At 48.8% G+C, this 16,519-nt stretch overlaps 1 protein-coding gene across 1 annotated transcript in view; it reads left to right on the forward strand.

Annotated features, from left to right (window-relative positions):
* LSM12 (LSM12 homolog) overlaps positions 1–15,855 on the forward strand; it is an 18,950-nt gene extending 3,095 nt beyond the window's left edge. Inside the window, exons 2-6 of the mRNA XM_025196859.1 lie at positions 199–422; positions 1,543–1,676; positions 12,042–12,151; positions 13,352–13,478; positions 14,101–15,855. Of these exons, the coding sequence (XP_025052644.1) occupies positions 199–422; positions 1,543–1,676; positions 12,042–12,151; positions 13,352–13,478; positions 14,101–14,193 (688 nt within the window). The 3' untranslated portion in view covers positions 14,194–15,855. The remainder of the gene's footprint in view (positions 1–198; positions 423–1,542; positions 1,677–12,041; positions 12,152–13,351; positions 13,479–14,100) is intronic.
* Positions 15,856–16,519: the final 664 nt, after the last annotated feature.

The raw sequence follows: 16,519 nt of genomic DNA on the forward strand, positions 1-16,519 counted from the left end.
CGGGCGGCCCCCGGCTGCGGGGGGCTCTGGCGAGGGCACCACCCGTGGGCCCGGAGCAACCCTCTCTCCCCCTGCCCACGGGCACACGTGCCCCCTGCCCTGCCTGGGTGCTGCTCGCCAGGGCCCAGCCGCGCTCGAGCCGGGGAGCAGCGGGGGCCGGGCTCTGCACTGGTCGTGGGACGGCCCTTCCGGGTGAAGGGGAGCGAGGCTGAGTGCTGGGCAGGGCTCACGGGGGGCTGGCTCCGCAGCTCCCTGGGGAGAGCAGCTGGGTCCGGCTACCGGTAGGGGTTATGGGTTAGGCTTTGGTCCTTCAGAGGAAAGGGGATGTGCTGTGTGCGTGGGGCACTGGCCTGCGAGGTGCTTCCCTAGGTTTGTCCCCATTTCCCACCCCCAGGTGTCTCTCTGTTGGAGAGTTTCGGCAGGTGAGCTTCTCATACTAGTGTTCGTTTGGTCTGGCAGGCTGACTCCTGAGTCCCTGTTTTGTACGGTGCTGTGCGTCTTGGCGGTGCACGGGAGGGGGGGAAAGCCTGGCCTCAAAACGTCTCCTTCCAGGAGGAGAGAACTGTTGTACCAGACCCATATGTTTAATGCAGTCTCTTCACACTAGCAAACCTAACATCTCTGTAGCCTAGATGCGTTTCCTGCTTACTCTAGCAGACAGATGAAGGAGTGGAGGACTAACTATTCCTCTTCATCAAGAACAGATTGCGCAGGAATTAATGTCATTTCTATAAAGGTTTTTCTGGGGGTGGTTAACTGTTTTCTGATTTACACTTTCTTGTCATGCTGGAAATACCAAACTACTGCAAACGCATTTAGGGTTTGTTATGCTAGCTGCATTGAATGGGATGGCCTCTTCCTTGAGCCTTCAGAGCTTGCCATGAAGTGATTCTTATATGCTCGACTAGTGTTAGCGGAGCAGCTTGTGCGCAGGTAGCATCTGTATACCTGCAGCGTTCCCTTAGTCAATTCTTGGCCTAGGCATTGTTTACATGGGGAAAGGTGTTCTGGAATAAGCAAGGGGAAATGCTTAATAAAGCACAGTAGCTATTCTGGCCAACTTCCCCATGTAGGCAAGCCTGCGCTGATTGATGCTTTGTGATGGAGGCTGGGCTTTCCCTTCTCACAGGAAAACATGACAGGAGTATGTGAAAACTTCTATGACTAGACTGGACTAAGGTCTCTCCTCAAAACTGTACAGTGTCCCAGATTGTGTTGTAATTATAACTTGTTACCAAAAACAATTCCTGTCTGTTATAGTCCCGTGCCCTTCCTCCCCCCTCCCGCCCCCCCCCCCAAAAAAAAGAAAAAGAATGGTAGTAGCAACTGAGCTTCAGTACCTGTTGCCAGCACTGTTTCTGACTCTTACTGTTGACTGTGCACGGGATTGGATAGGAGGTTGGATGGTTATTTGCTAAAACACCTGATGCCTCTACTGATTTATTTCCTAAATAGCTCAATAGCGCTCCTTGCCAGTGCTCTTTTTAGACATGTTAAATACCTCTGCCTGCGTTTGTTTTCCTTAATGTTTTTTTTCTCCAGAATGTCCCTCTTCCAGTGGAAAGCCCAACCACGCAGATATCCTGCTTGTAAACTTACAGTATGTTTCAGAAGTGGAAATAATTAATGACCGCACGGAAACCCCTCCTCCTCTAGCTTCACTCAATGTTAGCAAGGTAAGAACCTTTTCTCTCTTGCATTTTTGAATTTATTGATTCACAGGAAGGGGCGACTGCTCCAGTGACTGCTAACGCTGTTGCTACCTTTTAAGTTGGGTGCATTTTCTACTGTTATAATAGCCTCCTTTGAATGATGCTTAGTTGACATGGCTTGGTTATGAACTTAAATCTGATCTTCTGTTTTGGTTTTGTTCCTTCTTGTGTGTCCTATAGCACTCCGTCATACCAGAATGCTTCTGTGTTAGTGGGTAGACTGGACATCTTTTTGCTAAGTGATTATTCAGGCCTGAAGTGGAGGTCTAGGACGGGAGGGTTTTCAAGGTGACTTTGCTCAGACAACGAAGCTCATAAGTTACATTGTGTGAATGAAAATGCGAATGTCCAGTTTACCTTCTGGCCTTGTTTAACTGGTTCAAATGCTTATTGAAATGCATTCTGGAGCGTGTGTGTTTTGAGTAATGCCAGAGAAAGGAATACGTTCTCCATTTCTTTAGTTTGGTTTATAAGGGAACCGATGGAAGACAGACTGCAGTCTGTAGTTTGACTTGCTGGTGGCTCTGCGTAGCTATGTTCCTGGTGCTGGCCATCATTCTTGTGTGGTGGATGGGATCAGATTTATCTCAGTGCCACACTTCCTTTACCCTGGGGTGCTGGACAGTAGTTTGCATTTCATGCTGTGCACAGAGCACTCTTGGGTCCTATTTACACTGTGAAAACTCAAGGTAATGTTGTTTTCCACATGTTTTTGCTATGGAGACCCTCTCTTGTACTAAGCATCCTCAATTGTGCCCCAGCTTTGTGCTCTTCAACTGCTGGAGCTGCAATTTGGGACCCTTATACAGTCAGCTTTAAGCTCTGAGGCCCCACTGTGGGGGATTACTCTCTTGTAACTGGCTCCACAATTCATTGAGTTTTTGTAGTGCACATAGCTGTTTTCCAAGCTGGTGAGTGAATGTGAGTTGGCATCTTTGAGTGTTAAACACTAAGTGTGAATGAAGGCTTCCTACTTCAGAACCTTGGTGAGTGTTTAATGCCTTATATGCATGCAGTGCTTTTAATTTAACAGAGCTACAGCTGTGTAGATCTCTTTGCCTCTTGCAGGCATCCCAAGATCTCTGTTAGAAAGTGACACAGTGCTGGCAGCACAGCAGGAAGTGAAAAGTAAGAGGGAATATAGGCAGATCACAATCCTCTGAGCTGGAGTTCAGCTAGGGCTAATGTTCATAGTCTAATATAAAAGTGCAAGAGGCTCTGCAGTGATCGTGGAGTGTCAGGACCTCAGCCTAAACTTCTAGCGGAAAGAAAGTGCCACCATTAGCAAAGTATCTCCTTGCAGAGCTGTGCACTCATTACTTAGCTTGTTATCTGCTGTGCCTGCCAGCCCCTCTGCCTGAAGCACATGAGTGTTTGGGAAGTGGCTTCTCCAAGAACTGATTTGACAAAATATGCTAGAGCAGTCTCTTGGTTTCTCTTTGGCAATGACACTAGTAGAAGGAAATGGTCAAGAATAGACTTAATGTTTTGAGCAGTTCCTTCCCCACTTCTGTTTTCTTTATTCCTTCTTCAGCTGGTTCCTGTGGAATCGGAAGGTTCCTGCTATGGCTAACAGCTCGCGATTCCTACAGGAGAGGGTGCAAGCCTGGAAAGCCATGGGATAGCACATTGTCTCAGAGTTCTTCATGTAATTTCCCCTCGAAAATACCACTTCTGGCTTCCTGGTAATGCAGTCTGAGAAACTGAAAGAGAAAGTAGCCTGTGCAGTCAGATAATGTCCAGGACCTCCAATTTCTGTGTGCTACTTAGGCTGTGGGAACTGAGGGGAAGGACTAGTTAGCTCTGTGGGTGCTGGCCTTCCAGTATAAAGCTTTTGAGTACTGTGTACTAGTGCTAGAGTTGGTAACTGGAGTGGTGGGTTGATGTGCCTTTTAGCTGTGTGTCACTGTGTGAGGGATAACATTGAGAGGGGTATGGTTGTTGCTTTAACAAAATTTACAGGGACTGGAGGGGAGAGTTCTCTGTAGGGATGGGCTTTTCAGGCTTCTCTGGCCAGGCAGTGGTAATTTCCAGTGCAGGCAATCCTGTGCGCTGGTTAGCATTCTCAGTGAAGCATTACCCCTTCAGTACACAAGCCATCCGCTGTCAGGTATCATGGCGCGGTGTCTAGGTATCAGACTTTCTCCCCAAACATCAGTATCATGCTTGTGCGGACTAATTTTTACCTCGCAAACTTCCGTCTGCTTATTGGATTATCATGTTGACAAAGGTATCAAATGACACAATTGCTGTAAAGATGTAATTACACCTTGTAATTGCATCAATTGCTGTAACTGAAATGCTGTGGGTAGGTGCAGCAGGCATACAAGACTGGCTGGCTACTGGAGAAATGGCTGGCTGTGTACTGCACTTTAAAGCATATTAGCATAACCTTGTATAACTAAATACTTGGGTCTAGCCTTTGTGGCAGCACGAAGGTTTGTAGGAAGTTGGCGCAGACAAAACAAATTAAATTGCTCTCCACTAGTGACTTCAAGTGGGCAGGTGCTTCTGTATTCCATAATAGCCCAGGATCTTTCCCTTTACTGAGACAGTGGCAACATTTAACAGAGTTATGCTTTTGAAGGCCAGGGAAGGAAACTTGCTTCTAGGCAGTGAAATAGTTAGACTTCATAAGACAGTCTTGTTTGGAGAGATTTATTATGATAGGTTGGGTTACAAGTAGGCATTTGTAGCACCTTGAGACCCTGCTGTGCTGGGTGCTGTATGTGTAACTGACAGTCCCAGACAAAAAATTTGCTGTCCCTGGAGATGGTTAACTGGATTAGTGAATTTAATGTTAGAGCAAGGGGACTTATGTATGAGGTTGGAAGCAGAGAGAGGAGCCATTTAAGTGTGGCCAAAGAAGCATTTGCCTCCAGTAGGGATGGTGAGGTGTGAATGGAGTATATGAGGGAGTGGGAAACAAGTAAGTGTGTTGCAGGTACATGTCTGAGGCAGCTGGAGGAGAGGAAATCTTACCTGTAATATAAATGAAAGTGGTCTAGGAAGAGGCTGACACTGGAGAAAGGCTTTAGTTAGGGCACAGGGTGAAAACCAGGAGGGACCACTTCTGGCCATGGTAGATGGCTAGGAAGCTAGAAGGCAGAGGCTACTGCATATGCTGCTTCAGGGAAGTTCTTGCTACTGTATCTGTGGGTGTGGACAGACATAATAGTATACTGTTAAAAGCTGTTCCTTTTGAACTTTCTACTCCTATACCAGTATAAGTAGAGCTAAATTCTGCTGTGACTTTAAATGTCTTTTGTTCAGGTTTGACATTACAACGGTTGAGCTCATTTCTACCAGTGTCTCTGTGGTACAGAGATAGAATAATGGGTGACTCTTCTGAGCAGCAAGTCTCTCTGCCCACTCCCCTTTTGAAATCGTTTAGTGACCCCTGTCTATACCCTGGGACAGCTGTGACATGGATATAGAAAGATAATGGGAGAACTAAAGTTAAGTAGAGATTCACTCAAGGCATGGCTGAACTTGGGTGGCTTTCTGGTGGCAGTGATGGACACAGGTAGATGTTGTGAAAAGGATCTGAAGTGAGAACTGCATCCTTTACTCTCAGAAGCGCAGTAAAGGAGTTTGAGGAGAAGAGTGGGGAATAGAAAAGATTTGCTTACCCAGGCTGAGGATGTTGTGCTCTTGACTCGCTAGTAAATTTGTTTTGTCTCTAGGTCAGGTTCTGACAGCCGGCATGGGATGTGGTGGACCCCAGTCACAAGCTGTACATTTTGCCCAGATGCAGCTAAAGCTCGAGCAGTGAGATGCTCTCTGTAGGGGGTGGATGGAGGTCTAGTAGAGGTGGTGCCTTCACAAAAAACTAAAGCTGTGGGTTGAGAAGAGGCTTCAGAGAACAGGGGCTTTTTAGCCCCTGATGTCTGTTAGCCCTGTATTCAGTCCTTGCATGACCTTTGTGCCTCCAGTGAGATCTCAGTTCTTTTCTGCTGACTCTGTAGCTCTCCATGGTCCATGCCACAGGCTCTGGCCATCTGAATGCCCCAGGAATCAGTCACTTCAGTGAAATGCTAGCGACAGATTGGTCATCCTGCTCTGAATGAGTCTTGTTAGTAATTGCTTTGGTACATGAGCTGATGGCACTGTTGTGTGCCGTACCCCCATTCTGCCATTTTGAGATGGGATGCTTAGGACCACTGGCAATGTGTAGGGGGTGCACGTGCACCCTCTGAGATTGGTGGTGCACCCCCTGACAAGTGCCACTGATGCTGCCAGCGGTACCTGTGGGCAGTCGCTGCTCGCCACTACCCCCACCCCTCACTGCCGTCACTGCTGGTGGCCTCTGCAGGCAGTCCCCGGTTGCTGCTGCCCTCCGCCAACACTGCCGGCAGCATCTGCGGGTAGTTGCTGGCTGCTGGTCGGCGCTTGCCTGCCCTGCCGCCCCCCCCCCAACACTGCCATGGTTGCCTGTGGGAGTTTGCCACTTGCTTTGCCCCCCCAGCCTCCAGGGGCATGCGTCATTCATGCCTGGGGCCAAAGACCTAGTGGTTTATGTTGCCACTTAAGAACTTGTGGGGGAGGAAGGGGTCTTGGGCTTGTAGGAAGTTGCTCCCTTTTTTTAGCCTTGCCTGTATTGGTATCATTCATATGTGCGTGAATAGGGAAGGGAAGTGACTCATTCATTCATAGAATTGTTGCACAAGGTGCATATTTGCATCAGTTTACTAGCAGACTAAGTAACAAGTTCAGCTGCTTGCTGGTGAGTTGGGGGGGGGAACTGCACAGTGTCTCTGAGGGAGGAGCCAGAGCCAAAGGGAAGCAGCTATTTTGAAGGCTTGGATTGGAAACCATGTAACAAAGGGTATGGTTCTGGCCAATTAGCTCTCCTTCCATGGCCAGCAGCAAGGAGCAAGTGCAGCATGTCCTATTCAGCTCTTACCTTGCTCAGCAAAGACTTGCAGATTAGGATCTTGGCACGTGGCTTAGTGAATCGGCTGGAGTTGCAGGGAAACTTGAGCATTGTTTTTAGCCTTGTTCTCTAAGGGTGAATACATCGGTGTGGTTGAGGCTTGGTGCTAAAACCATCTGGCTTGCTCCAGGTCCCACTGGGTAGGAGGAATAAACTGCTATGCATGGGTGATGGGGATGCCTGGAACGGCCTGTGGGTGTGCAGTCATGCTTACTCTGATTTACAGCGCTTTGCACTCCTTTGACCCCAGCAAGGTCGCTGGGCTCATCATGCAAAGTTTCTTAGTGAGATGCTCTCTGCATCGCATGTAACCGGCTGCCTGTGTCCAATGCCCTGGGCAGCACCATTCCCTCAGTCTTGCCTTGGTCACATAAATACATTCTTGACTCTCTCCTGGCTGTTGCACATCAAGCCCCTGAAGAGGCAAGACTTTTCTGACCCAGCTGCTGCGTTCTTTGCATGCTGAGGCCTGATAGAAGTGAATAGCATCAAAGCCGGACAGAGCCCATTTAAGTCCTAGGCTGTTGCAGTGCAGGGGAGCCTTCTGCTAAATGCTGAGCAGACCTTCCAAAGGCAAGAAGCTGGGAACAGACGGCTTCCTGGGGTGAAATAAAAGCTCTGCCCCATGGGGTGCACTTCAGCGAGCCCAAAGCCCATTTGCTCTCAGCTCAGTCTTGCAGCTTCAGTGGGGGATGTTACAGGTCTAGCCCCTCCATGAGCCAGACACTGCTAGTTACCACTGTCAAGTCAGAGCGTCTGAGGTTGCAGAACAACTTTCATGGTCATCTAGAGCCATGTACACCAGACTCTTCTATAGAGAGCTGTATTTAAACATAGCACTTTTCTGGCCAGGGTGCCTTCCCCTTGCCCCCCTCTGCCAGCATGCACGCAAACACTTTTACTGGTTGGGGAAAAGTGTTAGCAGCAGCCATGGCAAAAGATGGTTGTTAGTTCAATGACTGATGCTGGGTTAAGTTACCAGGGAAAAATGTGGAAGTGAGTCTTATAATCAGGCTTCAGAGAGATTTAGCTCTTGGCAAAAGTGTTCTCGAAAGAGATCTCCTGACAGGGCTCCTTCAGAGCCAGGCAGCCACTTGTTTTTTGCCAGAAGGGCTGCTGGTGAGCCAGAGAGAGGCTTTTCCTTCTCCTATCCTTCTGGTATTATTTCTCAATTGTTCAGTGAAACATTCAGGAGCACATGAGAAGCAAGCAAAGCAGCGTTGCAGCACAACTCATTCAGCTAAGAACAGAAATCAGGCACAACAGGCTGGAGGTTTTTTTGACTGGCATTTCTTCTCTTTTTGGGTGGAGTGATGTGTCGTTTATTAGTATAGTTTACAGCTACGTCCTAAGACTATGAGGAGTTTGGGATTTTTATACTGGGGAGGGGAGGGAGAGGGAATCTTCCTCTGTGGCTGGATGAAATCTACTGTTTTCAGCTGGCTAGGGAGAGTCTGCTGGGATGTTTGAGAAAGCATTGCTATTGGATGTGATGGTCTTTCACAGCATCTGGTGAAGTGAGTTACAGCACAAAGGCTTGAGCTACAATACATGCATACACACACTTCAGTTAGTCTATAACAGTGGTTCTCAACCTTTTTAGGCTCAAGGCTATAGAGAAATAGGGCAGTTTTTTCTGTTGCAGAGAACTCAGAAAGACCACAACTATGGGGGTCTATGTCAATTTTTTTATTTTTGTCTTGTGAATCATGTTAACATGCCTAACAGTGCTAATGTTGTGTGGCATATCACAGCACCCTTGAAATTATCTCAAGGCACTCCACAGTGCTGTGGAATCCTGATTTGAGACTTACTGGTCTATAAGGTACAAATCAACCCTGCCGCTTTCTTAACTTCAGACTAGCATGGCTAACTGTCGCTCCACTCATGTAATGTTCTGTCATGGGAGTGTTTCCGTGTTCACTAGGGTGTAGTCAAAATGTGCTGTCCTCTCCCACATTTAACTTTACCCCTGTCACCCATTCAATCAGCAGAGAATGGATGCATCTGTGGGGGTTTCTTTCACTTTGATATGGTGGATCCTAGTTTGTTTATTGATAGGGTCCTTTACAGACATCCTAGTTAATCACTAGTGCTGGTCCTGTTGAAGGGACTCAAGCTCAGGACTCTCTCTCTAGTTTCTGCTCCTGAAACCTCCTCTGAACCCTTTGCCCTCTTTTTAATTGTCCCTCTGAGGTTTAGAGGGCAGGGGACTTCCTTTTGTTGTAGGGATTTTCCTTGTGACTGATTGGAACAGCTTTGTTTCTTAAAATATGCCTGAATCTGCTTTTTCCATAAAAAGTTTGAACACCTTCTCAGTTGCCTCTCACCCTGCCATGATCTCCTCTAGTCAGAGCTGCTGACCTCAAGTTCTGTGGGGCTCACCCCAATAGTGCTACTTCTGAACGTGGTGGTAGTTGGGTTTTTTTTTTAATGCTGGTTGCAGATGGCCATTATAAAAGACAAGCTAATCTTGTGACAGACTGACTCTTGGTCACGTGTCATGATGTATGTGTTGGAGGGCCTTGGCTATCTCTATAAAATGCTTAATAGCCCTGGTTGGATATAGGTGCATTGGTGACACTTGCCAACACCTGTTTCATGACCAGAGCTCTGCTCAGCACCTGCAACTGAAAGAAATATGTGGTGTACTTTTGTTGTAAAACACTTTGCTAGCAGTAAGGCCTTGCCTTCCCAGGGGCAGTAGACCAGCATAACTATTCAGATTATAATTTAGCTCGGGGGTGGGCAAAATATGGCCCACAGGCCAGATTCAGCCCTCTAGGCCATTCTATTTGGCCTGTGGGGCCCTTCCAAAAAATCAATTATTACCAGCCTGCAGCTGCCCCTCTAAAAAGCCAGTGGGAGAAGTGGGCTTTCAGAGCTCGTGTGCCATTGGACTGGGCAGGCTCTGTGTCCCCACCTCCATGGGCTTCCGGCACTCCAGCTGGGAGCCTCATGTGGAGGCACTGAGCATGATGGCATGCGAAGACGGCTGGTGAGTGGGGAGGGGAGCTCCTGCCTGCAGTGCTGGGAGCAACATGTGGTGGCATGGAGCCCACCTGGCCCAATGGTGTGTGGACCGGGAGCCAGGGGGAGTTGCATGCCATCGGGCCAGTTGGTCTCTGCACCACCACGTGTGGCTTTCTGCTTGAGTGCTGGAAGCCCCATGTGGAAGCATGGAGCCGACCTGGCCCGATGGTACATGCCTCCCACCTGCAGTGTTGGGAGCCTCATATGCTGGCATGGAGCCAGCCAGTTCCGTGCCGGCTCCATGCCACCATGTGCAGCCCCTGGGACTCGACTAGAGCTGTGTGCTGCTGGGAGGCTCTGCCTGCCATGAGCCCCCGCAAGGGCCTGCTGCTGACAGTGGTGGCAGAGGCTTGCACCAGTGGGGCTTTGCACCTCTATATACACTATACAAATGCATGTAAGTCAGGACAAAATATTTTTTAAATAAAATTAAAATATATTATAGTAGATATATGATTTGTTTTTTTTCCAATTCCAAGATGGCAAACCCCCATCCAAAAAAGAGTACTTTTGCGGGGGGGGGAGGGGATGGACTTCTGGTGGCAAAGGTCAGGGATTTAAGGGTGGGATTTTCAGTCCCAAGGTGGCAATCAGGTCAGGGTTACCCTTGCAGCCCTCAAGAGCTCAGTAAAAGTTGTTAAGTAGCCCTCCAGCCAAAATAATTGCCCACCTCTGATTTAGCTGCTCAGGACTAACTTTCCCTGCATGGATGTCACATTGTGCAATGCATGACTTTATTCCCAAATACTCTGTTTCATGAATGGAACAGCTGATTTTGGATGAGTGTGGGGGGCCTTATTTCATTGGTGTTGGACCTGAGGTTTGGAGGGAAGCCCATACAGATGCATCCCAAGTGTATTTCCAGACTCTTGCCTGCAGTTGATTGGCTCTGTTGCCTGCAGTACAACATATAGTAGAAGTAATATTTTAAGGACCGCAAGGAGAGGGCGGTCACATCTCCATTTGAAAACTTACATTTAGTGGGGCTGAACCCTTCTGTTCTCATGGACACCACATGCCCCTTTAGTGCTTAATCGTGATGGCCATATAACATAGTATGATCCTTGCCCAAAAGATCTTGCAGTAGCTTCATGCTAAAACTAATGCAACCCAAGGCACTTGGTGCCAATCTGAACTCCAGGCTAAGGCAGTGCTGCTTTCATGGTCATAGTCTTGAGGCCTTTCTGCTGGAGCCATGCTCCAACTGCTCTGAACTACAGATGTGGGAAGATCAATGAGAGATGCAACTAGAGGTGCACCAGTACCTAGGTCCCATATCAGATTGGCACTGATATAGGGAAAATTGACTGTATTGGAAATCGGCTTTTTTTGTCTGATGTGGCCGATTTAATGTGGCCAATAAATGCCCCGTGCATGGGCACAGCTGCAGCATACATGCTGCCAGGAGCACAGCCTGGCAGCTTGGAGACCAGTTTGTTGTGGGGGAAGGGACGGGGTGGGGGGTGGGAGGGGGCAGATTTGAGGCCCCCACAGTGAGAGAGGGAGTGGGGTTGGAGCAGGTGCTGCACAGCCAGAGCGGGGTGGCTCATCCAGGGGGTAGAGGGGTGGGGGTGGCTTCTGCTGCTGCGCACACCCTGAGAGGGGCTTGTGCTCCCAGATCTGTGGAGGAGGAGGGTTGTGGCTGAGGGCTGTGTCAGGCTCTTCCTGGTTGGGGCTGGGCCAGGTTGTGCTGTGCCTGGGGCAGGCAGTGGTGGCGCTGGGAGCAGAGCTATGGGGAGCTATGGCAAATTTTGAGGTGGCTGTAGCCTTCTTCCAGCAACGCCACTGCTGCCTGCCCTGAGCACAGCCCGGCCCAGCCCCCTACCAGGAAGAGTCTGGTGCAGCCCCAGCCCACAGCAGCATCCTGCCCTCACCCTGTGTGTAAATTTGGGGGCATGCTCCAGTGCCCTCCCAGGGTGCATGCAAGAGCGGGAGCCACCCCTGCACCCCCTGGATGAGCTGTTCGTGGCTCTGTGCTGTGCCCTGCCCCAGCTGAGCAGCGCCTGCCCCCAGCCCTGCTCCCTCCCTCACCGTGGAGGCCTTCCCCCATACTAGACTTACCAGCCGGACACTGCTTTCCAAGCTGCCTGGCTGCATATCGGAATCGGATTGATATCGGCTGATATGGCTCCCTAAAAATGGGCCATCAGCATCAGCCCAAAAAATCTCTGTCGGTGCACCCCTACATACAACAGCTGTAATTTCTATGACTGTTCCCCTCTTCATGGCAAGAGGTTCTGCTGTGGAGCATGTTCCACCCGTTGTCTTACCCCTTGTTGCTATGTCTCCCCCACTCGGGATTTTTATTTTGTTGTGGCTGGAAATCACTAATGCTGCCTGTCTGTTTCCCTCCCCTCCAGCTTGCCAACAAAGCACGGACAGAGAAGGAAGAGAAGCTGAGCCAGGCATATGCAATTAGTGCTGGTGTCTCTCTGGAGGGACAGCAGCTTTTTCAGACTATACATAAGACGTAAGTTTGGCTTTTTTAGGGGGAGGGGTATCTACTCTCTCCCCTTTTCCAAAGCAGCCTCCGTGACTATGTTCCTACCTCTTCTACAGCTGAGTGGGTTCTTTCAAGAAGCCTCGGAAAGCTCTCCTCTTCCTGGCTTCCTTGGTGCAGTTGGTCCCAACTTCTAGCAAGCGTCACAGTTGATGCTCCAGGCTCTTTTTTTTCCTGTGCTTAACTCAAGTCCCTGTCTTCTGCTGTTGACTTGCCCCATCGCTTTTGTGCACTCTGGTTTTCACGGGACCTCAGCTGTGGCAAACTCCACTGGCCAAACAGAGTGCATCTCTTCCCAGAGCTGTTGCTTCTCCCTTTCCGTTGCACTTCAGCTTGCACAGATTTAACCCACTGCTGCTCTCTAAGGTGGAGTTGGGGTGGAAATGGCCCCATGGGATGTAGCCCCACCACCTTTCCTTACATCCTTTAATTAGTGCAAAACGATTAGCATCTTGTCACTGTACTGTTTCATACAGTCACCTGGCTTCTGGCATGCTGAAACTATAGCCTTGTGAGCTATCGTGCCACTTGGCTGCATTGTCAAGGATTTGGATTAGTAGTTGTGCCATCTCACGGCACAAGCTAGTGTTATGGGTACATGGGAGAGTTCTTTTGCTTCTGATGCAGTCAGTCAGATCCTGAAGCTCATCAGAGTGTGATGAATGTTCCCTAGAGGTTTGCACCTCTCTAGCCTGAGGAGCAACTTGTAACTGAGAAGTCCTACTGCAGCATCCAAGCCTACCACAATAGTTGTGAGTGATGTACGCATCTTGCTGCTAGATGCCTCTTTCGTCAAGACATCAGTTCCAGTAATCCTTCCCTGGAGGTGCCAGCTGTAACATCAGTACCATTCTGGCTGCTGGTCAAACCATGCCTTCAAGCCTAATTAACAGGGGTGGGGGTGGGGGGGTTGGATTGCTGCAATCTGATTTCAGGTCTTCTGCAGCCAGTAAGCAGTTAACAGGCCCATCAGAATCCCCGAAAGGGGAGGTCTCATGGGGTGGGGAGAGTGGGCAACACAGAGCCCAGTAAAATGGCTTGACTTCTGCCAACTCCACCTGGCTTGCTGGCAGCAGTTTGTACTCTGCAGTAGTGGGTGGGTATGGATGCTCATCAAGCGACTGTCTGGCTTTGCGACTAAAACTCTTGACCTGTTTGTGCCCATTTCAGCATTAAAGACTGTAAATGGCAAGAGAAGAACATAGTTGTGATGGAAGAAGTTGTTATTGCTCCTCCATACCAAGTGGAAAACTGTAAAGGCAAAGAGGGAAGTGCGCTGAGTCATGTACGCAAAATAGTAAGTAGCACCTTGTCTACATGCCTGCTCTGCCCCAGGAGTCTCTGTCCACTTCTTGGGACTGCTAAAGAGAAACGGTGCACTCTGTCAATGAGATGGCTGTCGTGTATTCATCTCCATCTCCCTGCCTTATTGATATGAGTAAGCTGTCGGCCGGGGAAGACTGTTCCAGGGTCGGTCAACTCCAGTGCCAGTACAATCACCAGCTCCCATCCTCCATGTTAGCAAAGTGTTCATTGTTTGGAGAGCACTGAGACATGGTCTCACCCCCCTATTCTGAGTGTAACACCACTCAGCCTGCCTCCTGCAAATGCTGTGCCTAGCCAGGCTTGTAGGGCACATCCAGCTGAGTTCTTCCTGTGGTAAATGCCAGCTGGAAGTCTCCATCCTTTGGCAGAAGGGCATTCAGCCCGTGTGTCTTTGATCACCTTCCTCAGTGCCATCTCCTTAGATTTGCCTTCTGCTCACTCACATGAGCCTGTGGTGACTAGAAATGTTGTCTTGCAGCTAAGGACATGCCACTATTTTGGTCTTTCTCCCGTCCCTCCATCCTGATGAAACATGCTGTTGAATTAAAACCTGACACCATTGATCCATCTTCATTCTCTTCTGCCTTGTCCAGGTTGAGAAACATTTTAGAGATGTGGAAAGCCAAAAGGTAATGCAACGTTCACAAGCACAGCAAACACAGAAGGAAAGCACCCTGTTGTCCTGAGTCTGGCCCCTACCACTCACTGGGGGGGTTCTTCCAAGATCCAGCAGAAGATGAGATTGACTTCTTCAAAGAAGGCCGGGGTGGGGGCGGGCAGGGGTTATATTTTATTTCCTGTGGGCTCTCTAATGGAGAGCTCGCCAATTCCAAACTTTAGACTTTAAAACAAACAAACAAACAAACAAAAGAGAGAATAATTTAAAAGATCATCCATTACTTGACTAACAGACTCTTTCTTTTTGTCCGCCATGTTTTCTCCTAGGACAGTCAGACTTTGTTAGTTTTATTTTTGAATTTCTTTCCTCTCTGTCACCCTGCAAAAATACCTTGCTCCCCCTTTTATTTTTACAAAGGGGGTCCATCATTCCCGTTCCCCCCTCCTCCCACTTCCTTCTATAACGTAGGAGAATTTCACCCCACGGCGCCCTTCTAAAAATAAAAATAACAAGCTGACTGCGGTAACTGAATCGGGACCTTCTGTGACCGGCGCGGTCTCGTTTTAATTTTGTTTGCACAGGGCAAGGCTTGAATTAGTCTTATTTTTCTTATCTTTAAATATATATATGAATATATATTAAAATGTTCTTTAAATATTTTTCTGCTTCTAGCAGTTCTCTTCACTGGGATCATGGCAAAAAAAAAAAAAAGGCCCATTGACCTCCCTCTCTGTTTGGCCCTAGCATGGCTGGATATTCCAGGTGATGCTAGGGAGAACTTGAACCCAGGAAGTTTGTGGGGGAGCAAGAGAGTCAAGAAAATGATAGCACCTCCCTGAGCTCCAGATCTCTCTTCCCCCTGGGTTCTCATTTCTTCCTGTGAAGTGTACCCAGACTTGGGAAGAGAGACAGGCAGGAGGAAGGATGCAGGGTACTGCTGCCAGGAGATTCTCTTCTGACCCCTGCATTGTAGTACTGCCCTGTCCCCTGCAGGCCAGAAGCTCCAGGGCTGCATTGGCATCCTCTCCTGCATTGCACAGGTGTGCGCAGAGGATGCGAGTGAATAGTGTTCGGGCGTGTGCCTTAAACGGTTCTCACGATCCAAATGGACTTGCACTCGGCCCTTCAGCGTCTGGGCAAAGTTAGCTAACTTCCAGGGCCCTTATGAACTGAGCCGCCTGCCTGCACATGCCTCTGGGGACGGTCTTGGAGAGGCTGCAGTGCTCCACTGGTTGAGAGTGCGCTGTGGCTTCTCTCCTACCGAACCCTGGGAGTCTTCAGCTGTGGCTTTGGCTCACCTTAATTGTGTGTCACACCCAGATGGTACTAATGGAATGAAATGCCAGCTGGATTGACACCCGTGCTGTATGGGTGACTGTGGCTGTTGGCTAATGGCAAGCTCAGTGTGACTTTGGGGAGCAGTGAAGGAGCCCCTGAGTCCTGCTCCCTCCCTGAGTAGGTGGGCATGGGGACCAGCTAAGCAAGTCAGTGTCTCTCCCTTTCTCTCCCTCTCTCTCTCTCTCTCTCTTTCTCTCTCCTTTTTTTGCCATGATCTTTCCCTTTTTACCTATTTTTTTCTGTTTTGTTTTTGTTTTTGTTTTTTGTTTTAAAATAAATGGATCAAAATTTAAATAATTCAAGCCCTGCCTTAAAAAAAAAAAAAATGGAAAATTTTTTAGTATTGTTTAGCAAAACAATAAAACCCAAAATTTTTTTAACCATCAATTGTGTCTGCATCTGTGGGTTTGTCTACTCACAGCAAGGGGCTGGAGCCAGGGCTTGGGGGGTGAGAGAGTCCTGCATCCTTCTTGGCTACAAGGGACCCTTCTGTGTGGGCTGAACTGACTCTCTGCTTGGTTTACTGATGACAAAACTGTATTCAAAATCCCTCCTCAGTGGAGGCAGGACCTTGGTGTGGAGTCTCAGGCGCCTGGGTTCCTACGCAGTATGAACAATGCAATCTAACCACAGATGACAACAGCTGCCTTGGTGTAAGTACTTGGTGGCATGGTGCTTGGGTGGAACAGCCAGAAAAGCTGCTGATCCCTGCCCTTGGCACTGACTTGCATCTATGTTATGTGGCAGGGCTGCTGGGAGGGCAACCCAGAGTTCACAGACATAGCTGTGCAATTCTAAACAGGTAAAGAAGATTGGCTGTGCCCAGTACTGGCCCAACAAATTGGGCAAGTTACAGCTTTTGTGGGTGGAGGAGGAATGTGGCTTTTTTTTTTTTTTTTTTTTTTTAAATCCTCATTGTGGAGAGGCCATGGTTTCAGTTTAATGAATAACCGTGGAACAAGAACAGCCTTGGAGAAGGAAGATATTGGGCTACTGTCCAGGTAAAGCAAATGTAGAGCCCATGTTGATCCTACAGCTCCAACTCAGACAGCAAA

This window comes from Alligator sinensis, unplaced genomic scaffold (genome assembly GCF_000455745.1).
Source record: "Alligator sinensis unplaced genomic scaffold, ASM45574v1 scaffold444_1, whole genome shotgun sequence".
NCBI classification, from domain to species: Eukaryota; Metazoa; Chordata; order Crocodylia; family Alligatoridae; genus Alligator; species Alligator sinensis.